Source organism: Alexandromys fortis, unplaced genomic scaffold (assembly GCF_014885135.2).
Source record: "Alexandromys fortis isolate MF-2015 unplaced genomic scaffold, M_Fortis_MF-2015_v1.1 scaffold_91, whole genome shotgun sequence".
Taxonomy (NCBI): Eukaryota; Metazoa; Chordata; class Mammalia; order Rodentia; family Cricetidae; genus Alexandromys; species Alexandromys fortis.
The window spans coordinates 6,680,063-6,706,600 of NW_026067968.1; the positions used below are offsets into that span (position 1 = coordinate 6,680,063).

The 26,538-nt window shown below is 42.7% G+C and overlaps 1 protein-coding gene across 7 annotated transcripts in view; it reads left to right on the forward strand.

Annotated features, from left to right (window-relative positions):
* The window catches only part of Mark3 (microtubule affinity regulating kinase 3), an 89,871-nt gene extending 67,915 nt beyond the window's left edge, over positions 1–21,956 (forward strand). For 2 of the 7 annotated variants that reach the window (XM_050154754.1, XM_050154757.1), the window contains exons 14-18: positions 695–798; positions 11,704–11,961; positions 18,037–18,063; positions 19,499–19,543; positions 21,410–21,956. In XM_050154754.1, coding sequence (XP_050010711.1) covers positions 695–798; positions 11,704–11,961; positions 18,037–18,063; positions 19,499–19,543; positions 21,410–21,755 — 780 coding nt within the window. In that variant the 3' untranslated portion in view covers positions 21,756–21,956. Of the gene's footprint in view, positions 1–694; positions 799–10,883; positions 11,043–11,703; positions 11,962–18,036; positions 18,064–19,498; positions 19,544–21,409 lie in introns of all 7 variants that reach the window. The other 5 variants (XM_050154758.1, XM_050154759.1, XM_050154760.1 and 2 more) reach the window with 4 other exon arrangements.
* Positions 21,957–26,538: the final 4,582 nt, after the last annotated feature.

Sequence of the window (26,538 nt, forward strand, 5' to 3'; positions counted from 1 at the left end):
AATTTTATTATATTTATATTGTGTATTCATACACTCAGTGCATACATGTGCAAGGGAGTTGGATCCTGTTTTCTACTCTGTGTAACAAAAAGTCAAATTGTCAGTCCAACACACCATCAACTGAGCCATCTTGCTGGCCCTCCATGGTTAATAGTGCTTTCTGTTCTTGCCCAGCAGAAGAGTTGAGTTCCCAATATCCACCACCTTGGGCTGCTCACCATTAACTCTAGCTCCAGGACACAAACATACACACACTGACGTGTGAGTGCGTACAAATGCATAGACACATACATTGCTTTTATTTGTTTGTTTATGAATGACTATGTTGGTCTGGGAAGATGATTTAATGGGTAGAATGCTTGTTACTCAACTGTGAGTACCAGAGTTCAGAAACCCAGGCATCCACATACGAGCCAAACAGGTGTGGCTACCTGCCTATAATCTCAGTACTCTAAAGGAAAAGACAGAATGTCCCTTGGACAAGCTGGCTAAATCTGAGAGCTCTGAGTTCAGGGAGGCACATCCTAAGTCAGTAGAAAGTGATCCAGAGAGTTAGCATGAACATCACCAAACACATAGACAACATCCCTCTTCCAATTCTTTCTGTTTGCATAAACAAATTCTTAGCTTGTTTTTATTCGTATTGAATTGTACTTTGTAAATAGTCTATGATAAATATGCCCTTTTCTTTCAGAGTAATACAGCATCTGGTGGAATGACACGGCGAAACACTTACGTTTGCAGCGAGAGGTCTGCAACGGATCGACACTCAGTGATTCAGAATGGCAAAGAAAACAGGTATGAGATTTTACTTATTGGCCAAAAAAATAATGTTTTCTCCCAAAAGAAGTGGTAGTATGTTACTTCTCACTTTTCTAATCTAAATTCAGATAATTAACTGATTCTTCTTTAAAGGTAAGTAAACTTTAAATGCTAATTTCTAGCAAGAGATTAGGATTCCAGATTCTTTGTCCAGAGCATCTATCTCTATGGTTGGTATGTATGACAAAGAAGAGCTGGGGTTGAAGCAGGGAGGTTTCTTCAGAAAGACTGTCAGCATGGTCTTTGAAAACGGTGAGTAGGGAATGGAGGAGATTTTGTGTGTGTTCATCTTTTGAACAGGGTCTGAGGTGTGGTTTAGATATAGTACCATAATAGTGTGCATGGTTCCATTTCCAGCTCTACGATAGCAATAGTAATAGCTTAAGCTAGGTGGTTGTCTTATAGGTCTTTAATTCCTAGCACTCTGGAGGCCTATGCAAGTTCAAGGCCAGCCTTGCCACCAGGCACAGATGGCCAGGAGTATCATAGTCTCCCCTCAGAGATATACACTTGAGATTCTAGGAACATGGAGAGTCTATCTTCTGCATGACTTGAAATATTAAGATCATGTGTCCATAAGTAGAAGATCATATCACGCAGACAGCTTTCCAGAGTTACGAAATAAGAGTACGAAAATGAGGGCTGGAGAGATGGCTCTGTGATGAAAAGCACTGACTACTCTTCCAAAGGACCCATGTTCTATTCCCAGCACTCATGTGGGACTCAACACCCATCTGTATGTAACTCCAGTCCTAGGGATCTGATTATCTCTTCTGGCTTCCATGGCCATCAGGCATGCATGTGGTATGCAGACATACAGACTGGCAAAACAACCATACATACATAAAAGTACAGCCTCTGATGGTCTTCTGAAACAGGAAATCTCCTAAATGTGAGCACCTGTAATCAAAAATAAATAAATAAATAATAAACTGTACTGTGGTGGTGCACACCTTTAATTTCCGCACTGGGGAGGCGGAGATAGGCGAATTTCATGAGTTCAAGGCCAGCTTGGTCTGCAGCTCTAGCAAGTTCCAGAAAGTTACATACACACAGAATCCCTGTCTCAGAAAAAAAGAGGAAGGAAGGAAGAAATGAAAGAAAGAAAATGGGATTAGGTAGATCCAAAAACCATGAAGTGCTATTGATTGGGTGAGGGAGCAGAGGTGGTGGGGAAAAGAAATCTAGTTGGAGGGATTTGGTTAAATGTATATTCTGTATAGAATAAACCAGATTCTGAGAAGATGAAAATCACAGTGAGTCTCAGAGAACTCCATGATTGAATTCACATTACATTTTGCTGTCCTGGCTTGAATCTTAACCACTATCTGGTCATATTTAGCATCAGTGGTTGTGTGTGTTTGGGGGGTGGGGGGTGTTAATAGGGTTTTTTTCCGAACACATGTGAAGCCCTGAGGTTCAGTCGACAGTGGAAAACGAAGAGTGAGTTAGGGTGATAGTAGTCTTCATTCCTTTTTCTTAAGGCTCTTCCTGCCTCCACACTCAAGTACTGGGGTTACAGGTGTGTGTACTATACACGTGTCTTCTCACATTAATTTTTTTTTTAAGGCAGGGTTTCTCTGTAGCTTTGGAGCCTGTCCTGGAAACTAGCTCTTGTAGACCAGGCTAGCCTCAGACTCACAGAGATCCACCTGCCTCTGCCTCCCAAGTGCTGGGATTAAAGGCGTGCGCCACCACCGCCCAGCTTTCTGACATTAATTTGTCTTATTGTATTGATTTTTGTATTGTTTGGTCCCATTATTTAAACAATATATGACTAGTGACCTCTGATTACTTGAGAAAGATCAAACTCCATATTTTGTTAATTATTTTCTTATTGCTAGAACAAAATACCTCATCAAAAACATGGATGAAGGGCTTATTTGGGCTCACAGTTGAGAGCACAATTCATCATGTTGGGAAGTGATGGCTGCAGGAGCTTGAGGTAGCTATTCATGTCATACCCAAAGTCAGGATGCACAGAAGAAATGAGGGCTTGTGCTCAAATTTCTTTATCCTATTTACAATCCAGGACCCAGCCCACAGCTAAAATTGTTCTCCCTACCTCACTTAACCAAATCTACATAATCCCTTACAGGTTTTTCTAAGACGCTTGTCTCATAAGTAAATCTAGATCTTATCAAGTTAACTGTCTTACCCCCATTATTAAACCCTTCCATAGGTTACTAGAACTTTTGATCAGCTAAGCTTATCTTGTAAGATTATGTTTATCAGTGAATTGGGGGAAAAAATTTTTGTGCATGGGTGTTTTGCTTATATATCTACAGATTCCCCTAGAACTGTAGTTACAGACAGGTGTGAGCTGTCATGTGGGTGCTGGAAATCAAACCCTAGTCCTCTTGGGAGAGCAGCCAGTACTAACTGCTAAGCCATCTTTCCAACCCCTTATCACTGAATTTTTTTTTTTTAACCAACCTTCTGATTTCAGTGATTTGGGAGGGGGCTCTCTGTCTTTTGTATTATTGTTTTTTTGCTTTATTTCTTAACCTTTGCTTACTCAGAGTAGGTTTTTTTTTATTATTTTTATTTTATGTGCCTTAGTGTTTCATCTGCATATATATATATCTATGTGAAGATGTCAGATACCCTGAAACTGGAGTTACAGACAGTCATGAACTGCCATGTGGGTGCTGGAATTTGAACCCCGGTCTCCTAGAAGAACAGCCAATCCTCTTAACCACTGAGCCATCTCTCCAGCCCCAGTGAATTTTTAAAAATATTATATTCTGGTGTTTTTCTGATTCCAGGTTTTTTGTGGAGCTTTTTGTTTTTCTGCGTAGGTGATTGTTTTTATTTGTGTTGTATTTTTGTTGTTGTTGTTGGTTCTTTTTTGAAATAGGTCTCACAACCTGGAACTCACTATGTAAGTAGCTGTCCTTTGCCCCCAGAGTACTGAGATAAAGTACCCTGATGAAAGCAGCTTTAGGGGAGACAGGGTTACTTGGTTCGCAAAGCTGGGCTCCAGTCCATCCCTGAAGGTCCAGCAAGGCAGAACTTGGTTTTTTTTTTTTTATTTGTTTTTTTTGTTTGTTTGTTTTTGGGTTTGTTTTTTTTTTTTTTTTTTTTTTTCCGAGACAGGGTTTCTCTGTGGCTTTGGAGCCTGTCCTGGAACTAGCTCTGTAGACCAGGCTGGTCTCGAACTCACAGAGATCCGCCAAGGCAGAACTTGTAACAACAGCTAGTCACCATCACAGGCAAGAACAAAGAAAAATGAATGCATGCAATCAGCTCATTCTCTCTACTGATACAATTTAGGATGCAAACCAGGGAATTTACACACAGTGGTTCTCTCACATCATTTAATATAATTAAGACAGTTTTTTTTAAATATTTATTATATATACAATATTCTGTGTACATGTATGCCTACAGGCCAGAAGAGGGCACCAAACCTTATTACAGATGGTTGTGAGCCACCACGTGGTTGCTGGGAATTGAACTCAAGAACTCTGGAAGACTCTGGAAGAGCAGTCAGGGCTCTTAACCACTGAGCCATTTCTCCAGCCCCCTTAAGACAGTTTTTTACAAACATGCCCATAGGCCTTATCTAGACAGTCCCTCATTAGTCTCCCAGAGAGAGAGATGGGGGGCGGCATATAAAGGCTAGAGAACAACTTTCAGCAATGAGTCTTTTTCTTTCTCTCTTTCCCCCTTGTAGGTACAGGAGTTGAAACTCTTGTCATCAGGCATGGCAGCAAGTGCCCTTATCCACTTACCCATGTGCCAGCCTTTATTCTTGCTATTAGTCTGATATTAGTAGATTGTTTTGTTTGTTTTTCGAGACAGGATTTCTCTATTGCTTTGAAGCTTATCCTGGAACTCGCTCTGTAGACCAGGCTGGCCATGAATTCATAGAGATTCGCCTGCCTCTGCTTCCTGAGTGCTGGGATTAAAGGTGTGCGTCACTACCACCCATCTTAGTAGATTTTCTTCTTTTTTTTTAATATTTATTTATTTATTATGTATACAATATTCTGTCTTTCTGCAGGCCATTACAGATGGTTGTGAGCCACCATGTGGTTGCTGGGAATTGAACTCAGTACCTTTGGAAGAGCAGTCAGTGCTCTTAACCTCTGAGCCATCTCTCCAGCCCCCGTAGATTTTCTTTATCACAGTTCCATTCTCAACTCCTTCAAATATTTTCTAGATCACATGTGACTTAACAGAAGATAACAGAGAAGCCTAGAATTTCTGTTAGGATTTCCTTCTAGGACTCAGAAGCTGTTGTTTCATGGCCCTTGTTTTTTTTTTTTTTGTTTAAAAAGCTTCTTAGTATCAGTGATCAACATGAAGAAAAAAAAAAAAAAAAAGAAAAGCTTCTTAGTTGTTGAACTACTAAAAGTCCCTTAAGACTTTAAAGTAGGAGGTGCCATTCTCTGGCAGGGGTCCTGACCTGCATCAACAGGAGAAAGCATGTTGAGCACAAGCTCTCAGACATACCTCGTAAAAGCGTTCAGTATAGGGTATAAGGCCCTGCTCTATATATTTATGACTGTCTGCTTGTGCATACACTTACCCTCTCACACCGATCTTGTAATTCACCAGCTCACTTTTCCTAAATCGCTATTCAATCTTTGGAAATAGTTTGATGAAGTCTTTTTTAATACACACACACACACACACACACACACACACACACACACACACACACGGCTTCTCTGCATAGCTCTGGTTGTCCTGGAAAAATTCACTATGTAGACCAGGCTGACCTCAAACTCAGGGATCTGCTGCCTGCCTCTCAAGTGCTGGGATTAAAGGTGTGTTCCACCATACCTGGTTTATCTTTATTTAATTTTTTGCAGCGGTTTTTTGTGCTCTCCTGAAGATACCCTCTTTTGGGGGTTATGTCCTCTGTATCCTACCAGGGCTTGTTTGCTTCTCTTAGCAACATTCATTGAAAATATTTTGCTCAGTCTGGGGACTGACTCAGTAGATAAAGAGCACTTGCTCTGTGAGCTTGAGGGATGTGAGTTTGAGTTTCCAGCACCAATGTAAAAAGCAAGTCATGGCTGTGCATACCTGTAACTCCAGCACTATGGGATGTAGACGTACAGATTCTAGGAGCGAGGGAGCTTCTGCTTCAGTGAGAGACCATGTCTCAAGGCTGTAAAAGGTAGAGGTGAGGGGCTGGAGAAACAGTTCAGGGGTTGGGAGCATTTACTGCTCTTCCGGAGGACCAGTGTTCAATTCCCAGCACCCACATGGCAGCTCACAGCTGTCAGTAGTTCTAATTCCAGGGGACCTGACACCCTTACACAGACATGTAGGCAAGCAAAACACCAATGCTCATAAAATAAAATCATGAGGGAAAAAAAAGGTAGAGGTGATAGAAAACGACAAATAGGTAAATGCATATTTGACATTCCAAAAAGGAGGAGGGCGACAATAAGCAGAGAAACAAATGCTTTGTTTTCCAGACAGTTTCTTTGTGTGGCCCTGACTGTCCTGGAACTCCCTGTGTAGACCAGGCTTGCTTCAAACTCAGAGATCCACCTGCCTCTCTCTACCTCCTGCGTGCTGGGATTAAAGGCTTGTGCTACCACCACCCAGCAATTTATAGCCAAATTTGAAGCAAGCTTTAATTAAATATTGGCCATATAGATGGGCTCTGGCCAGGTCCATATCCAGGTTTCCGAGAAATGAGTCAGGTATGGCAACGCTTAAGAACGAAAAGCCATAATTCGTTGCATTTCCCATCAGGTCCAGTCAGGCACAAGTATATATCCTGACACATTTCCTGCTTACGTACCTCCCACCCACATGTGATCAAGCATTGGGTGCAGATGGGACAGACAAACTTGTTTAGGGGAGTGAAAACTCTTTGCTTATTATCTCCCATAAACAGTATCCTCCAGCATTCAGGAACTATCTGCCCTTGCAAGTCAGAGGCATTTTTGTTTCAGGGATCGCTAAGACGTAGTATTTAAAACTTAAAATGTAACTTTGGCTCTTGTAACATGAGGGCTTGCTTGTTGGGGTTTCTGTCCCGCCCAGTCCCCCAGCCGTTTAGTCCCAGAGAAAATCACACAGAGAGTCTACATTAGGTTATAAACTGATTAGCCCATTAATTCAGGCTTCGTATTAGCTCTTATAATGTATATTAACACATTATCTTTATCTATGTTAGCCACGTGGCTCAGTACTTTTTTTTCAGCGGGGCACGTCACATCCTGCTTCTGGGCAGGACTACAGAGGAATGGGCTTCCTCCTTCCCTGAATTCTCCTGTTCTCCTTGCCCTACCTCTACTTCCTGTCTGCTTGCCCCACCTATACTTCCTGCCTGGCTACTGGCCAATCAGCATTTATTTAAAACATAGTTGATAGAATATAGAATTGTCCCACACCAGGCTCTGTCATCAAACTCACAAAGATCTATCTGCCTCCTGGGAGTTGGGATTAAAGCCATGGGTAACCGCTGCCTGAATTGTTGCTTAATCTTAAATTGAGCAGAATGAAATTTGCCATTCCCTGAACAGCTTTCCTAGATCTTGATTGCCGCCTCCTCTCTCACCTATAGATCTTTATTCCTTTACTCATTTAAAATACACAAGAACTGCTGTGGCAGCACCTACAGTGGGCTGGGCCTTTGCACATCAGTCATTAATCAAAAAAATGCCTGACAGACTTGCCTGTATGCCAGTCTTATGGAGGTTTTTCTCATTTGTGAGTTCCTATTCCCAAATGATTATAGCTTGTGTGTTGACATAAAACTAACATGACACTGTAAAATGTTGGTTTTGTTTTGGCTATGAGGCTCTAAATCAATCCAAGCAGACACAAGAAGTTCTGAAAAGCAAGATTTATTACTGAACAATACCATGGAGACTGACCAATCAGGGATAACAGTGCAGACTCAGGAGCTGACTATGTCCCCAGTCTTTCATTGCAGCAAGTATATAAGCACAAAACCTACAAACATCTGTTCCAAATTACAGTTATATTTTTCCACCAATCAGGATTCAAAGAAGAGGGGCTTTCTCTATGGGTTCCAATATTGTCAGCTGACACAGAGTGTAAGCTTATCAATCAAACTAATCAGATTTTATTTATTCATTTTGTTGTTGAGAACAGCCATACTTTTAGAAACCTAAAGAGCATAACAGACTTTCTATTGTTAAAGGGGGGGTTGATCATCTCTTGGAAAGCCCCCAGTCCCTCTATGGCTCGGGAATATGAACTTTGCTTCACCCTACAGGTAAAATGGAGTTTGAAGTCAAATGGCAGTACTTAGGACAAGGTGTTTTTGCCTGTTTCCAACAGTTTCATTCTGCTTGAATGTTAAGAAAAGCACTATTTTGCGAGGCAGAGGGGGTGCACATATTTAATCCCACTACTCTTAAGCCAGATCTCTGTGAGTTCAAGGCCGGCTTGGTCTACAAAATGAGTTCTGGGACAGCCAGGGCAATGAGACAGAGGAACACTTTCTCAAAACAACAACCAAAAGAAAGGCACTGTGGCTGCTTGGTGGTGGCACACGCCTTTTAATGCCAGCACTTGGGAGGTAGAGGCAGGCAGATCTCTGAATCCAAGGGACAGAAAAATTCTAGCCTGAAACAACAACAAAAAAAGAAAGCCACTATTTATATTAGATTTTTTAAATGAGGCCAGGGCTGGTGGCATATACATGTGATCACAACACTTGTAAGGCAAGAGGCAGGAGGATCTTAAAGACTCATCTTAAAAAAAAAAAAAAAAAAAAAAAAGCCCACCCTTAGACTCAAACTATTAAGAATATAACTTCTGTTATCTTACTTTTAGAGATTGTTGTGGACTAGATTGTTTATGATTAATCATGAATACTTTTTTGGGTTTGTTTGTTTTTGGCTTTTTTTTATTTTATTTTATTTATTATGTATACAATATTCTGTCTGTGTGTATATCTGTAGGCCAGAAGAGGGCACCAGACCTCATTACAGATGGTTGTGAGCCACCATGTGGTTGCTGGGAATTGAACTCAGGACCTTTGGAAGAGCAGGCAATGCTCTTAACCACTGAGCCATCTCTCCAGCTCCCTGTTTTTGGCTTTTCAAGACAGGGTTTCTCTGTAGCTCTGGCTGTCCTGGAACTCATTCTGTTCCCTCTGCTTCCAAGTGCTGGGGTTAAAGATATGAGCCACCACCTCCTGGCACCTTTTGCATTTTTTATGGCAACCAGCTTGAACTTCTAGAGTATGTTGCTGTTATGATTAGTGTAGGGACTGTGTCATGAATAGTTTTTTGTTGTTTCTGTTAGAATTTGATTGTACCAGTTTGAAATTCAGCTAACACTAGATTAAGATGTTAGGCCTAATGTAGATAGATGTTAAAAACAACTATAGTGAGCCTGGAGAGATGGCTCAGCGGCTAAGAGCACTCACTACTCTTCTAGAATTCAATTCCCAGCAACCACATGGGGGCTCACAACCATCTGTAATGAGAGCTGGTGCCCTCTTCTGGCCCGCAGGAATACATGCAGACAGAACACTGTTTACATAATAAATAAATAAATTTAAAAATCAAAACCAAAACAGGTATGCCAGACAGTAGTGATGCACACGTTTAACATTAGCACTTGGGAGGCAGAGCAGTTGGATCTCTTAAGTGAGTGGAGGGTGGTGGACTGGAGAGATGGTCCAGTAGTTAAGAGCATTTATTGCTCTTATAGAGGACCAGAATTCTAACTAATGCTGCGGGAGACCTAGTATGCTACTCTAGAGTTTGTGGGCATATTTACTCAAATACACATACAATTTTAATATAATAAAAATGATTTTAATCAAATAGTTAATAATTCAAATGTGAATTATATTTTCCCTTAGCTAGTTCTTGTACTTCGAGGAGGATCCAGGCAGTGCTGCAGAGTATCTGCACATGCTCTCTTCATGCCTGTGTTCCTGTAGGTCTAGTCTCTCCTGCAGCTGCTTCTTGGGAAAAGAGAACAGTCTCTTGCTGTGCACCAAAGTCCTTTGCTTCTCGCAAGTCTTTAAGACAACAAAGGTTCTCCAGAGATGTCAAACAGCTCCTGCTTTTTCTTACTGTGTTCCAAGCACTTGTTGATCCTTGCTCCCAGTTTGGTCAAAATTGTCAGCAGCTGGGCAGAGCAATCAATGTATATCGCTGTCTGGACCTGAACAGACAAAAGTACAAGAGTTGAGCCCGTGAGGCAGCTCAGCAGGTCAAAGGCATTTGTCATCTGCTGTGCAAACCTAGTGACTGTAGTTTGATTTCTGGAACCCATGTGAAGGCAAAAAGAGAAAGCAGGTCTTAGGGTACTACTTTATGTGGGTGTTTGTTTGAAGCTATTATGCAAGGTAACACTGAAGGCTTTAAACCAGTATAATACTCTTTCCATAAATAGTCCATATGCTGAGTTTTCCCATCTATATAAGAAGGGAAAATATGTCTTCTGAGTGGGAAAGTTCTAAACTGTGTTGTTCAAACGACGTAGGATACTCTGGTGTATAATAACAAGTTTCTGTACCCATTACTTCAGTCACTCATTTGAAAGGGAAAAGGTGAAACGTACTATGTGCTTGTGCCACATTCATTTTACCACCTACATTTGCATAGAGACGTCTTTAGGGTGTGTTCTGTTTCAGGCAGAGCTTAGAAGGCACATATAGAACAAGTATTTAAACATGAAGACTGTTATATTCTTTAAGATAATGAACTTTTTGGGGGGGGCTGGAGAGATGGGTAAGAGCACTGACTGCTCTTTCAGAGGACCCAGGTTCAGTTCTCAGCACCCCCATAGCAGCTTACAACTGTCTGTAACTCAAGTTCCAGGGGACCTGACACCCTTGCACCAGTGCACATAAAATTAAATAAATTTAAAGAAAAAAAAAGATAATGAACTTTTTAAACTGCTATTTGCAAAAGCAGCTGCGGACCAGCAGTTGGCCCAGAATCCCCAAGCAAGTGAGAGAAGAACTCTTGCTGTCTGGAGGTCTGCATGGGTCTGGGGAGAAGGTGTGTGCATTAGACAGACAGCAAGCTGCTCTTTGGTCACTGTTCCATCACACTGTTGTTTCTGCCTCTGCCTGAACCCAAACCCTCTCCCAGCCTGACAGAAGTGTTCGCTTATGCAGCTAGCCCTGCCTCACTCTGTGCCACATCTACCTGTCGGCTGAGACATCAGAAGTCGATGTCCATGTCAGCCTCTGGGCACCCCAAGATGATGTTACCTCCAATAGACAGTGAAGGAGATAACTTCAAGGCTATGTAAGAAAACGCACATTCCTTGTAAAGCTAATGTGTACCCACTGCTGCTTAATTTTGTGCTGTGGATTTTATGGTTCAAGATTTGTTACAGTTGTCCAAAAGATGTTCTTCTTCCATATAGTTTTAGTTAAGCACATCCTGTTTCATTGTGTCTGTATGTGTCTGTGTATATGTATGTATATATGCCTGTCTTCATGCTTTGGCATACTACAGAGGGTCTAAGAAACCCCTATCCCAACTTGGTTTCAGCATGTGGGATTTTATATTTATGCCATCTGTGTGCTTCTACAAATTTTTTGGTTGCCTGTTCCTTTTCACATGCAAGCCTTTCTTTCCTTTTGGCACAGTTCTCTGTGTAAGCAGCTTGAAGGGAAGTAGAGGGGGAAAGTTTAAGTTAGCCGTTCTTCACCCCACATTACTCTTGTCCCTGAAATGTGCATATATGGTATCCCTGAACTTTCTGAGCTTTGTCTCTTGTCCTGTTCCTTTGGTATCTTCCCCACTGAGCTTACGTTTTGCTCCTAAATCCTGTTTTAAAATACCCTTTGGATCTTGATTCCCAGTGGCTGATTATTTCATTATGTGTAAAAGGTATATTGTGCTTATAAACTTTCATGTTACGATTTTGGGAACAGAGATGTCTCTTTTTCTGCTTTCCTAGCACTATTCCAGATCAAAGAACTCCAGTTGCTTCCACCCACAGTATTAGCAGTGCGACCACCCCAGATCGGATTCGCTTTCCAAGGGGCACGGCCAGCCGTAGCACTTTTCACGGCCAACCTCGGGAGCGGCGAACTGCAACATATAATGGCCCACCTGCCTCACCCAGCTTGTCCCACGAAGCCACGCCACTGTCCCAGACTCGAAGCCGAGGTTCCACTAATCTTTTTAGTAAACTAACTTCAAAACTCACAAGGAGGTAAGTGTTATGTACTGCTGGTTCTGTTGGAGCAAATACAAAGAGAAAAAGTAAATGTCTTTCCTAATTTGTGAAGCTGCTGCCTGGATTCTTATCTTTCCTCCTTTAGCTCATGTGTATCCAGCTTTAGACTTTATAGCTTTAAAGTAGAGTTACGGAACTCAGCATCTTTTCACAATACTAAAAGTTGTTTAGTGCTTAGGTAGAATTTATCATCTTTAATTATTGTTTGTATTGTTCAGACATCTGTCCACATGACATATCTATTGCAGCTTAGCAGTCACCGAGAAAAACACATCTACTGTGATTGTCTCTAAATATGAAAACATCTATCTCTTCCATGTCTGGCTCCGTAGCAAGTACCTTACCCACTGAGCTATCTCACCAGCACTTTGATTTGACACTTAACCATCATGAAAGTCCTCCCTTTTATTTCTCCTTTGTGCTCTCTGGGAGACTATCATTGATTTGAAATACCAGCACATGGTGGTTGTGGTAGCTCAGTAAGAGTGCTTCCTAAACAAGTATGAAGACCAACACCCATGTAAAAATCCACAGACTCAATGCTCATGCCTTTGACCGCTGCTGTGGTTAGCAGAGACAAAACAGTCATTGAGGCTTACTCTCTACTACAGTTTTTCCAGGTTCAGTAAAATTCCCTTTTTAAGAGCACTTGCTGCTCTTTTAGATCAGCTTAGGTTCCCAACACACACATTAGGTATAGCTCTCAATTAGGTATAGCTCCAGTTCCAGGGGATCCTTATCCTCTCTTCATCAGTGCCCTCTTCTGGCCTCTGTATGCACTTATAAGCAGGCAAAACACCCTTACATATACAGTGAAGGGAGGGAGAAAGAAAAGAGTGGGTTCTGTCTCAGAAGAATGAGGTGTAGAGTAATAGAGCAAGGTACTTGATATTGTCCTTTGGCCTCTGAGCACACGTCTGCACACACCACATAACCATGGATTCATATCAGGAGGCAAAGGCAGACAGATCTCTGAATTGGAGTCCAGCCTGGTCTACAGAGCAAGTTCTAGGACAGCCAAGGCTACATACACAGAGAAGCCCTGTCTTGAAAAACTCAAAAAAAAAAAAAACATAAAAGCAGAGATCATGCAAGGAAAAACAAACAAACCAAAAAAAAAAAGGCCAAAAACTGGATTGTCAGGATGACACTTGTCACACAAGCTTACCTGGCACATAGTACATATGGATATTAGACGCATACACATAAAATGTTTTTAAAGGAAAAAGCCAGCTACCATTTGAACGGTTTTTTGTGTTTGTGTGCTAAGCTACATGGGTAGATATCTCTGCATATCTAGTTTGTTTGGTTTGGGTTTTTTGGTTGTTTTGGATTTTTTTGTTGTTGTTGTTCATACTGATTTTATTTTGTTTTATGTGTACGGGTGTTTTGCTCAAATGTGTTTCTGTGCACAACCACATGCATGACTGGTGCCCAAGGAGGACAGAAGAGGATGTCAAATTCCTGGAACTGGAGTTGGATGGTTGTGAGCCATCATGTAGGTTCTGAGGATCAAATGTAGGTCCTCTCTGACAGCAGGTGCTCTTAACCACTGAACAACCTCTGGCTCTCATTCTAGTTCTTGAGACAATATCTCTGGGTATTTGTGACCTAGAATTTGCTTTGCAAGCCAGTCTGACCTGGAACTCACAGAGGCTCACCCGCAATCTGCCTCTGGCTCAGGGGCAGTAGAGGGTAAAGTTATTCAAGGTCACGTCTGGCTACATAGTGTTTTTTTTTTTTTACTAATTTATTTGTATTTTATGTGCATTGGTATTTTGCCTACATGTATGTTTGTGTGAAGGTGTCAGATTCCCTGGAACAGGAGTCGCAGACAGTTGTAAACTGCCATGTGGGTGCTGAGACTTGAACCCCACTCCTCTGGAAAATCAGCCAGTGCTCTTAACCACCAAGTCGTCTTTCCAGCCCCACCCTAATTAGTTGTTTTCCATATACGTATATATTTGTATATCATGTGAACCTCTATATCATACATATGTGTGGAATTTGTTGAGTGATGTCTTACTCTTTTGGCTTTTTGAGGGGCCCACCACCCAGATCCCATCTAAATCACACACAGAGACTTTTTAGTTATAATCACCCGGCCTTAGCTTGTTTTTTTTTTTGTTGTTGTTGTTGTTGTTTGTTTTGTTTTGTTTTGTTTTTTTGCCAGCTTTTCTTAAATTATCCTGACTACCTTATGCCTCTGGGCTTTTATCTTTCATTCTTATTCCGTGGGTTGCTGGCCCCTGATGTCCTGCTGTCCTTTTCTTATTACTGCTCAGTCTCCTAACCTCTCCTATTTATACTCTGTCTCTCAGCCCGCCTATCCTAGCTTCTGCCTTGCTATTGGCCATTCTGCTCTTTATTAGACCATCAGGTGTTTTAGGCAGGCAAAGAATCACAACTTCACAGAGTTAAACAGATGCTGCATAAAAAAGTCACACACCCTGAAATACTATTCCCTAACAGGTATCTCTAAGTAATACACACGTATTTATGCTGAACAGCATATTCATCTATATTAATAATCTGTTCCCTAGTCCTCGCTACCGTATTTTCATTTCATTGCCAGTCTGTCCTGTACATGGATAGATGTTCCACATTCTGTAGAAGAATAAAGATGAGATTCAGAAAGATTAGGCACAGTTTTATATCTTAAACCAAAAATGTGCCTGAGCCAACTCTTCGTGGCTGCAGAAGCAACCCATTGAGTCCAGTGCTGCTCGCCAGGGTCAGTGAGGAGCTGTCTGTTCATTTTCTAGTTGCACTTGGTTCATGCCATACAGTGTTTGAACAGAAATTATATTACAGTTTCTTGTTTAAACAAAATATAGATAATCACCATTATCTATTATCAGTTATAGACACCTCTAGTAGTTTGGGGTTTGTTTGTTTTTTTTAAGATTTTTAAGGGTTTTTTTTATTATTTGCATATACACATGCATACCAGACGTGATCATCAAATCCTAATATAGATGGTTGTGAGCCACCGTGTGGGTGCTGCTGGGAAGTAAACTTAGGACCTATGGAGGAGCAAGATGCAGCCATCTCTCTAGCACCTAAATTTTATTTTATATGTATGAATGTTTTGCCTGCATGTATGTCTGTGCGTGTCTGATGCCCACAAAAATCAAAAAGAAGGCCGGGCGGTGGTGGCGCACGCCTTTAATCCCAGCACTTGGGAGGCAGAGGCAGGCGGATCTCTGTGAGTTCGAGACCCACCTGGTCTACAGAGCTAGTTCCAGGACAGGTTCCAAAGCCACAGAGAAACCCTGTCTCGAAAAACCAAAAAAAAAAAAAAAAAATCAAAAAGAAGGCATTGGATCCCCTGGAACCTGAGTTGCAGATACTTATAAACTACCTTGTGGGTGTCAGGAATTAAACCTACTTCCTTTGCAAGAGTATCTAGTGTTTTTAACCATCAAGCAATCTCACCAACCACCCTACTCCCAGTTTCTTTACTTTTTATTTGAGGTAGAATTTTTGTTTGTTTTTCTAAACAGAGTTTCTCTGTATAGTCCTGGATGTCCTGGAACTCTCTCTATTGGTCAGGCTGACCTTGAACTCAAAGAAATCTGCCTATCTCTGCCCCCTGAGTGCAAGGATTTTTCTATATTTCTTTAATCCCATCACTTGGAGACAGAGGCAGGCAGATTTCTGACCTTGAGACCAATCAGCAATCTGGTTTACAGAGTGAGTTCCACAAAAGCCAGGGCTATATAGGGTCTCAGAACCCTGTCTTGAAAAATGAAAAAGCTAAAGCCAATAATAATAATAATTACCAAAACATAGGGGCTGGCTTTTGAGCCAAGAGCGCTGGCTGTTCTTTCAGAGGTCCTGGATTCAATTTCCATCAAATCAACCACATGCTAGCTCATAACCATCTGCATTGGAATCCAATTCCTTCTTCTGGCCTGCAAGTGCACATGCAGGCAGTACACTCATATATGTAAATAAATAAATCTTTTAAAAAAAATCCCTGAGCCAGGTGATGGTGGCGCACGCCTTTAATCCCAGCACTCAGGAGGCAGAGGCAGGCGGATCTCTGTGAGTTCGAGACCAGCCTGGTCTACAGAGCTAGTTCCAGGACAGGCTCCAAAGCCACAGAGAAACCCTGTCTCAAAAAAAAAAAAAAATCCTTGACACTACATTTGAAATTCTTTATCCTCCTCTTCAGACCACCTGTGTTCCATTCCCAGCACCCACACAGTTGCTGATGACTGTGTACTACTCTGGTTTTACAGAGCCCGTCTCCTTCTGGCCTTCTTGGGCCTGCATACTTGTGGTACACTTACATAATGCAGGCAAATACACATACACCTAAAATATATAATTTTTAAAAGACATTGTTGTCAGAGCTGGAGAGATGGCTCAGCGATTAGGAACACTGGATGCTCTTCCAGAGGACCCAGATTCAATTCCCAGCACCCCACAGCTGTCTGTAATTCCAGTTTACGGAATTCAACACTATCATACATGCCAGCAAAATGAGAGAGAGGGAGAGGGGAGGGGAGGGGAAAGGAGAGGAGAGGAAAGTGGGTACTAATAATCATTTTGAAATAATATTTTAAAAACATCTATATGTAGCATCTAATAAAAATTTTTATATGCACAGTCTTCTATACAGTATTTATCCTGCTGTGTACCAGTGTTGTCTCTAATAGACACTTTCCAGTTTGTCTAAGCAAGTGTGTCCAACCTGTGGTTCCCAGGCTGCATGCACTCTGGGATAGCTGTGAATGGAGATGACAGTGCCATGCACAAGGTCAAGATTTTGGACTTCCCTAAAAGCAGTACAGAGTTACCCCCAAATTAGAGAGGAAAAATCCAAAAATGTTGTTTGGTGAATATGTCTGTCTGCGGTATCCATTACAACCCTGGGCTTTTCCTGCCTGCACTTGCCCAAAGGTGCTTAGTGTGTGAGATCTTGTCAGACTCTGTTCAGCACAGCCATGTGTCTCCTTAACTTTGTTATTGTTGTTGGGTTTCAGTTTGGTTTTGTCATTTTTGAGACAGGGTTACATGTAGCCCAGACTGGCTTCAAACTTACTAGGTAGCCAAGGATGACCTTGAATTTCCTGATCAGCCTATCCATCTCCAAGACCTCAAAGATATGCCCAGCCATGCCCCCATTTCATGCAGTACTGGAGATCAAACCCAGAGTTTTCATGCATGCCAGGCAAACACTTTACCAAACAGCATTACCAGCCCCACCCTCTTTAATACAGGATCTTGCTATATAGCCATGGCTCTGGAACTGATTTTATAGGCCTGCCTGGCCTCTCTGTCTTCTTATGCTATCACACCTAGCTCAGTGATAATTCTCTTAATGTCTAAATGACTTGTAATTCGGTCTGTTTATGTAGCAGAAGGCAAGAAGGAGTTCTGCTCATAAGATAGTCTGTAGGAATCTGAGAAATGATATTCATTACAAGTACATTGCAAAGTACATGTTATTTCTTTAAGACATTGAAGTCACAGGCATGGTGGCAAGTTGGAAGCAGGTTGTAAGGGCAAGACCAGCCTTTGATATATACAGCAAGACCCTGTATTAATAGTAACATCATGATTATGTTAATTTTTTATAAAGACTGACTTATACCTTTAAAACATTTCTAATGAGTGTCTGTTGAGGTGGCTCAGAGGTTAAGGGCCCTGGCTGCTCTTCCAGAGGTCCTGAGTTCAATTCCCAGCAACCACATGTTGACACAACCATCTGTAATAAGATCTGGTGCCCTCTTCTGGCTTGCAGGCATATATGCAGGAGTAACACTAAACATAATAAATAAATCTTTTTAAAAAGTTTCTAATAGATTTAGTTATTGTGGCTAAACATGTTTTTATGTTTCATTTTAAAAGACGACATGCTCAAAATTTAAATGTTTATAATAATTTTACTTCTTCAACAAATGTTGTTTTTATTGCTTGTTGGCCAGAAGAGGAGCCATGGTTTGTTTGTTTTCCCATTCTTTCTATAATTAATTAGATTTTCTGTTTAATTTGTACAAGTCTTTTTTGTTAATTTTTTTTTGGCTTAATTTCTTTTAGAAACATGTCATTCAGGTTTATCAAAAGGTAGGATTTATATATGTACACTTTTATTCCTATATGTACACTTTCTTTTCAATCCTCACCCCACCTACCCCAAATGGCTCCTGCAATTAACACCAGGTTTGGCTTTTTGGTCCTGTTTTGTTGTTGTTTGGTTTTGGTTTTTGTTTGTTTTGTTTTGTTTTCTTTAAAACTAAACTTTCTGCTAAGAACTAAATTCTCATATCCTTGAAAGGAAACTGGAAAGAACTAGATTAACTCTGTTGGGCATATTAAAGGAATTGTAGCACCCACTCAGCAGAAGGCCTGTGCATGCCTTGTGCACTCTCTTTCTTCAGTAGAATCGTTTAGCATCCAGATAAATTCTGTCTTGGTACTAATAGCACTTAGCATGCTCCTGTTTAAAGAATGAGATGTTCAGTAATCATGTGTACAATTACTGATTTAGCTTCAAAGCATGCAGAAGGTAAGTGTTTTACTGAGGATGGAATTGGCAAAAGCTTTATGTGACAAGGTAGCTGATACTCTAATGTTGGAGACAGGCATAAAATCCTCCTACTTCATTTGGTTTGGCTTAGTTAGAAACTCAGGTGTGAACAGTCTCACAGCAAAAATGTTGTATATTTTTGGAGAGTTGAAGAGCAAACAGCATTTTGTCTAAAAAGTCACTTCCCAATGAAGAAACCGTATGTCATTGTTGTACTAGAGCATGATAGTTAGTGTAGTTCCAGTGGGTTAATATTTTTGGTGTTGACAAATCACAGATATTGATGTCCTTGGAATGTGCAGAAACCCTGCTGTGAAGGTTGCCTCTGACCAGGTGGTGCACGTCCTAATGCCACCTGGGAGGCAGAGACAGGCAGACCCCTGTGAGCTTCAAGGTCAGCCTAGTCTACATACTAAATTCTGGGACAGCCGGGGCTACATCAAGAGATGCTGTTATTGTTTTAATTCCTGCTCGTGTGCCTCTCAGGAAGGCCAGGTTACATTTTTTGTTTATGAAACATGATATCTTAAAAAGTGGAGATTAAAAAAACCCTTTTTGTTGCAAGTACCACTTCATGATGTTTAGGTGATCTTCCCAAATAGCAAATTTTCATTGGACAAATGTGTTGTATTAGAGTGTAGAGTTCTACTGATAACCTCACTTCTTTTTAAATGGAAGTTATACAGTGTGGTGTGGTAATAGAACATAGAACCGAGCAGCTATAGTCCAAAGCCATGAGTGCGCACAGCAGGAAGAAAACTGGCGTGAATGTACGGCTGCCCCTTCCCACGGCTTTGTCCTCATGGGGATAATCATCAGCGGTCAGATGGAGGAGGAGTTTAAATTAGTTTAGTGGTAACCGAAATACCATTTTTATGATGTTTGTGTTGATGAACGGGTAGCTGTGGACCAGTGTGTAAGATTTCTTTTCTCTTTTCCACTTTCCTTTGCTTCTACGTTCTGTCCATTGAGGCTTCCAACTGAATATGAGAGGAACGGGAGATATGAGGGCTCAAGGTGAGGGAAATGCTTTTTACTTCAAATATTTTCTAAGTACTTAACTACCTCATTGTTATGGCCTAGATGATCATTGCTATTTTTGGTTATTCATTTAAGTACAGTGGGCCTGGTTGGGGCTGCGGCAAGGTTCTGATTCTAGAATGTTCTTGAGGCTGCTGACTTGGCTTGCTGGATCTAGGAGACAGCTTTGCATGCCAGCAGCCACAAGAGGGCACTGGTGTGCCATGAGAGCCTTCCTGAGCACCCTCAGCCTTGCTTTACATTTGTGCCTTGATGCCTTGAATAAGTTTGGGAAGGCTGAGGGTGGTGTTTCTCTTAAAATGATACTATGTAAATTCATGTTTGCCTTTGGGTTTTCTGTAGCACTCACTGTGCCTGTAGAATCACAGGTAGCCTCAGGATTCCATTTCTAGTGGTAGGCCTCCTACCATGCTTTCCAGTGCAAGTTATGATGATGCTACAGTTCCAAAGGAGAATCTTCCTTGGCACCTGCTGCTCGACCAACTGTCCCTGTTAGACCCTGCGCACTGTGTAAACTGCCTTTTCACGGTAGACTTGGAGTGAGCTATAGGCAGTCTCCTCCCAGGCCTGTCCCAGCTTAGAGCAGGCTCTGCTTTTCCATGTGTATTGCCCATGCACAACAGGAAGGTGATGGTGGAACCGTCTTCCTGGTATGGAGCAGCACAAGGTTTGCCATGCAAGTGCTCTGTAAGGGCTAGTGGTTTTGCCATGCCACTCTGACCCAGGGTGGTGGATCCCTGCTCTGGGGTGGTCTTTAGTACATTCTGCACTTTCCTGCCTCTGTGTGTTTGCTGACGATGTCCCTGTTGAAAACAGAAACTTAGCAAACATGGTAGCGTACACCTATGGTCCTAGTACTTGGGATGTAGAGCAGGGGGACCAGGAGGGCAGGGCAGCCTGAGCCTCATGAGACCACCATTTCCACAAAAGAGAGAAAGCACGCACACACACAAAATCACACCCAACCTCTGCTTCTGCTTCCATTGAATGTTACTAAGGTGTATGCGGTCAGTCCTGTCTGCCGCCTTACTCCTCCTCTGTGACTCTCCAACAGACTGCCCATAGTTTTTCTGCTGTTTGCCTCCTTACCTAAGGTTCCCTTATTCCCAAATTGTGCCAAGCTCATGCCTGCCATTATAACCTGTGGAGTGTCTAACGTAGCAATTTAGCCCTCACCTCATGCAGACCAGTCATTTCAGTTATCCACAGAAAAGTGAGCTGGAGCATTTCATTTCTTCGTCTGTTTCATTAGGATTAGATCATCTGAGTTGTGGGTATTTGTAGTGTTTGGTTTTCCCTATTTTGAGATGGGCCTCACTGTTACTCAGGCTTTCTTCAAGCTCCTGGACTCCCGTGATCTACTCAGCCTCCTGAGTGGCTAGTACCACAGGACCATGACTTGGATATTTTCAACTATAAAATTGAAATTTTAATAAAATAGAGAAACAACAAGGTAGATGGTGGCTTAGCTGTGTACTCCTCTAACTGAGGAGCAGTAGTACTAAGCTGGGAATGCTGAGTCAGCCTTTGAGCTCTGGTCTGTGTGGTACATGTGTCAAGCATAACTATAGTAATAGAGAAGCTGGGGGTGAAAGAGCAGGAGGTTGCTGTCAGTACTCACCGGAGTACAGCTGCCTCCTGGACATTTCCCAGCCAGGTAGATTTTTTGTGTGCGTTATTTATGTTTAGAGATTGGGGATATACACGTGTGCCTCTTGGTAAATGTGAGGTGCATGGGGTCAGTTACCATTTGTGCTAAAGTTATCGATAATCAAGTGAGTGAGGTAGAAAAGGTTCTGTTTTCAGTGAAATTAAAAATCACCATGCCCCTGTACATTTCAGTCGCAATGTATCTTCGGAACAAAAGGATGAAAACAAAGAGGCAAAACCTCGCTCACTGCGCTTCACCTGGAGTATGAAAACCACTAGTTCCATGGATCCCAGTGATATGATGCGGGAGATCCGCAAAGTCCTGGATGCCAATAACTGCGACTATGAGCAGAGGGAACGCTTCCTGCTCTTCTGTGTCCATGGCGACGGGCACGCAGAGAACCTGGTGCAGTGGGAAATGGAAGTCTGTAAGCTGCCAAGACTGTCTCTGAATGGGGTCCGGTTTAAACGGATATCAGGGACATCCATAGCTTTCAAAAATATTGCTTCCAAAATTGCCAATGAGCTAAAGCTGTAACCCAGTAATTATGGTGTAAATTAAGTAGCAATTTAAGGTGTTTTCCAGAACACTGATGGAAATGTATAGAATAATATTTAGGCAATAACGTCTGCATCTTCTAAATCATGACATTAAAGTCTGAGGACGAGAGCACGCCTGGGAGCGAAGGCTGGCCTTTTCTACGAATGCACTACATTAAAGTCTGTGACCCCGTGCCTCTGTCTGGTTTCCATTGCCCTGGGAGTCAGAGTGGACACCATCTGCACATGACTCCTGTGTGTGGTGTGAGTGGATGGTGTGTGTGGGAAGGAAGCACTGTATTGGAAACAGCTCCTTACACTGGCAGCCAGCATTACTAGTACCTCTGTGGGAGATCATTTGGTGCTACAACATTACAATTGCCAAGAAGGAAAATACTGAATTACTGCTAAGAATTAACCTTAAGACTAGTTGATAATTAATACAGGTTTACAGTTCATGCCTGTGGTTTTGTGTTTGTTTTGTGTTTTGGGGGGTTTTTTTTAGTGCAAAAGGTTTAAATTTATAGTTGTGAACATTGCTTGTGTGTGTTTTTCTAAGTAGATTCACAAGATAATTAAAAATTCACTTTTTCTCAGTAAAATCTTGCACTGTCTCCTAATGGTGTACGAAGCCTCAGTCTAAGGCAGTCCTGAAGCATGCTGCTTGCCTCCACCATTGGGCTGAGTAGAGGCGAAGGACATTGTGAAGCCCTCCTAGTCCCCAGGAGAGGCAGTCGCTGCTTAGTCCTTGGGGACCGTGCATTCCCTTGAGGGACCAGACCCTGATATCACTGAGTGGGTTTTTCCATGCGGTCCTGAGATTCCTTCCCTTCTCTGTGATTCACACATGAATCAGCTCTGCAGCTTGTTCCAGAGCCCACGTGGGTGTATAGAGAGGTGATGGACTTGACACTTAGTGTAACATTCTAATGTTCTGGGATATTGGTATATTGATTGAGAGTTGTTAGTTAGCTCTTTATTAATTGGTTCTTACCTGGGTCAGGAAATCTGGACTCCCGCTTAAGTCACAGCTGTTTGTTGTCTTGTCTGCTGTGGTCAAGTCACTCTCAAGACAGCATGGTTGAGTAAAGACACAGATACCTGTCTCCTTGAAGCGTCCATTCCAGCAGTCAGCCAGTAAACAAGAAGTGGGAATAAGACGCTGGAAAGGATGCTGAGCAGTTAGGAGCACATACTACATTTGATGAGGGCAGGGGTTAATTTCCAGCATTCATATCTGGTAGGTGAGTGGTAGTAAATCCAGCACTTCTGGCCTTCATGGACACTTGCACTCATGTGCATGTTAACACACACACACTATCCTTTAAAAAGAAATGAAGGCTTGGAATGGGATATAGTGAAAAGTAGTATGAACTATATTGCAGAGCATCTTGGGAACACCAGAGGACACAGAGTCCCCAAGGCCTGCAAAAGAGCAGAGCTGTGATTAGGACAACTCACTAGGCCTCGTGTCAACTGCTTTTCCCTGCAAGGTGCAGGGGTTTTCCAGCTGTGTTTCTGGTTGTTAGCCGTCTCTAGCAGCTTTTTTGGAATTCATTAAGGAGCGAGCACTAGAAGACAAGAAAGCCCAGCAGAGGCCTTTAGACAGTATGGCCAGCTGGGGGCGGGTCTGCTGCAGGCTCTAGCTGGACTCTGGGAACACTGAGTGAGGTAAAGAAAAGACTGATGAGTGCAGTCTGTGCGGTGGGACCACTGTGGACTGGAAACCCAGGAGAGCACGTGACTAAACAAGGGCGGGGGGGGGGGGGGGGGGGGATGGGGGGGGGGGGGGGGGGGTGGAAAAGGGAAAAGGAGGGGGGGGGGGAAGACACAGGACAAGTGGCCAGGCAAGCAGCAGTACAGTAGGAGGAAGGACCCTAACAAGGTCTGCTAAGACTCCAGGAAACTGCTTGCCCTGTGACCCTGAAGTCATACATCTCATAGTGCCGGGATTCAGGACCTCTAGAGAGAAGTGCTGCTGTAGCCCTGCCTTGTTAAGTCAGGAGACTGTCCGGCCTCCTGGCCTGCTGCCAGCTGTGTTTATATCCCTTTACGTTCTAAAGGATCGCAGGGCCCACCAGGACAAGAATGGGTGCTGTACACATGGGCTTCTCTTGCGTTACACATGCAGACTGTGCCCTTCGCTGCTCTTGGCCACTGTATCTTTGCTAATTAGCACTTTCCTCATCAAGGTAGAACCTCTGAACTGTTCTTTAAGGGTCATGACCAGCTGTTACTCCCTTAATCTTGCCCTAAGCTGGGTATGGTGACATACCTTCCATCAAAGCACTTGGGAGACCAAAGTGGGCTGATCTCTGTAGTGAGGTCCTTGACATCCAGGACTACCTAGTGAGACCCCATCTCAAAGAATCTTACTCCAGAAATCTAATCAGGGGACGGCCCCCAAACATAATACCTGCCGTCAAACAGGGCTCATGCTGGGCGTGGTGATGCACAACTTTAATCTCAGCACTTGGGGGCTGAGGTGGGTAGATTTCTGCAAATTGAGGCCAGCCTGGACTACATGGCAAGCCAGCCAAAGCCAAAGAAAAGGAAAAGGCTCATGCTAACTGCTTTTCCATCACGACATTCTCACAGCCAGTGGGGTGCTAGGAGTCTACCATGAGCCCTGATGAGCACAGTCTCTTCCTGTGTGAATGCACACACTCTGCTGGGTTTTGTTTTGTTGCTATCTGGATGCATTTTAATGTATGGATCAAATGAATAACTGTCTCTAAGAGAAGTATCAACAGTTGCTATATTCCTGAACTGGTTGTATTTAGAAGGCTTACTTTGTTTTTTTTGTTTGTTTGTTTGTTTGTTTGTTTGTTTGTTTGTTTTTTCAAAACAGGTTTTCTCTGTGTAGTCCTGGCTGTCCTGGGATTTACTCTGTAAACCTGGCTAGCCTCAAATTTGAGATCCTTCTGCCTCTCCCTCTTGAGTGCTGGGATCAAAGGTGTGTGGTGCCACTGCCTAACTAGAAAGTTTACTAAAATTGATGTTTATTAGTGGCAACATATGAGGAACATGTCCTTTCTTCAAAGTCCAAAATAAAGCATTAATATTGAAAGAAGTTTGAGACCTAGACAGTGCCACATTATCTGTCTGTCTGTCTGTCTGTCTGTCTATCTATCTATCTATCTATCTATCTATCTATCTATCTATCTATCTATTTTTGTCTACTTCCTGGGAATGTCTCAAGTTAGGGAACCTGGCGGGCAGTGTGATCCTGAAGCTAGGGTTAATATGCTAACTTTCCTACCATATACAAATGTGCTAGACTTCTAGGACCTCTTTTCATCCCTGGAAATGCTGGTCCACTGTGCAGAAATCGAAGGCTCCCTGTGGTGGAGCACAAACAGGTCATCCCCACACTTGGAGGTGGAGGCAAGTGTCAGGAGTTCAAGGGCAGTGTGAATTAATTTAACATGGGGGGGACCCGATGGGTTTAAAAAGTACTTTGCCGGGGAGCAAGTTCATGGGTGCTGAGTTCTCCCCTGTGATGTAGCAGAGGATCTCAGGCGTAGGAAGGCCTAGGGAGAGTGAGTACCATTCTGAAGCAGGACCATTTCAAAATGTATTTTACTGGGGGGGGGGGGGAGGTAGCACCTTTGCAGAAACTGAATTAGAGCCAGGTGTGGTGGTGCACATTTCTGTTCTCAGTTTGCGGCTGGTCAGTGCATTAGTACAAGTCTTCTCAGTATATCAGTTCAGGGGTCCTATAGCTCATAGTACTGCTCTTCAAGACAGCTGTTCAGAACAAGACCTTGTCCTGGCCACAAAGAGGGTGGATGGGCAATGATGACTAGACAGAGTGGCCTGGTAATTGATGTGTGTGCCTTGATAGGTCTGGCAGTCTGGTGCACAGACACCTTTGGTTTTGGTTTTTTTCAGAGTATCTCGTGTAGCTTGGCCTGATCTTGAACTCTTGGTAGAATGAATCTTCTTGTCTGGAAAAACATTGTATTTTTTGTCCCCCATCCCAGATGAGGTTTCTCTTTATAGCCCTGGTTGTCCTGGAACTTACTATATAGACCAGTCTGGTCTCAAACTCAGGCCCACTTGCCTCTGCCTCTCCAGTGCTGGGAATAAAGGTGTGAACCACCACTGCCTGTCAAGCCATTTTTGTGGTTTTTGTTTGGTTTGGGGTTTTTTGTTGTTGTTGTTGTTGTTTTTGTTTTTGTTGTTTTGAGAGACAGACTGTGTGTGTTTGTGTGTTTCTGGGGATTGAACCAAAAGACCTTAAACATACTAGTACCACTGAACGGTAGGTTCAGTACAGACTCCTTTCTTGGCCCAGTGGTTCTAACCCCTCCCAGCTGCCTCCTCCGAAAGTCAGAATGGCACAATGTGGTGTGGTGGCGCAGCCTTTAATCCCAGCTCATGTGAGACAGAGGCAGGCAGATCTGAGTTCTGAGCTAGCCAGGGCTACACAGTGTGACCCTGTCTCACAAAACAAAAGAAAACAAACAGAAAAAGAAAGACAATAACTTTTGACTCAGGCCTGCTAGTCAGAGAACAAACGGGCAGCCTGAACATCAGAGCCACTCTGCAAGAACCCTGACATAATGTGCCAGGGCGTGACTATGACAGAGCACATCCAGGGCCTGGGTACAGGTGCCATTTTAGTAGCCACTTGGCAGGGATCACTCCTCTTCCGGATTAGCCCTCTCATTAGCTCTTAAGGCTCTTGGGAGAAGACATTGCCAACCAGTGGAAACTTAGTAAGAAAAATGGATACCATCATCTGGCAGGGGTGGAGGTTGCAGAAAAATCTCTGA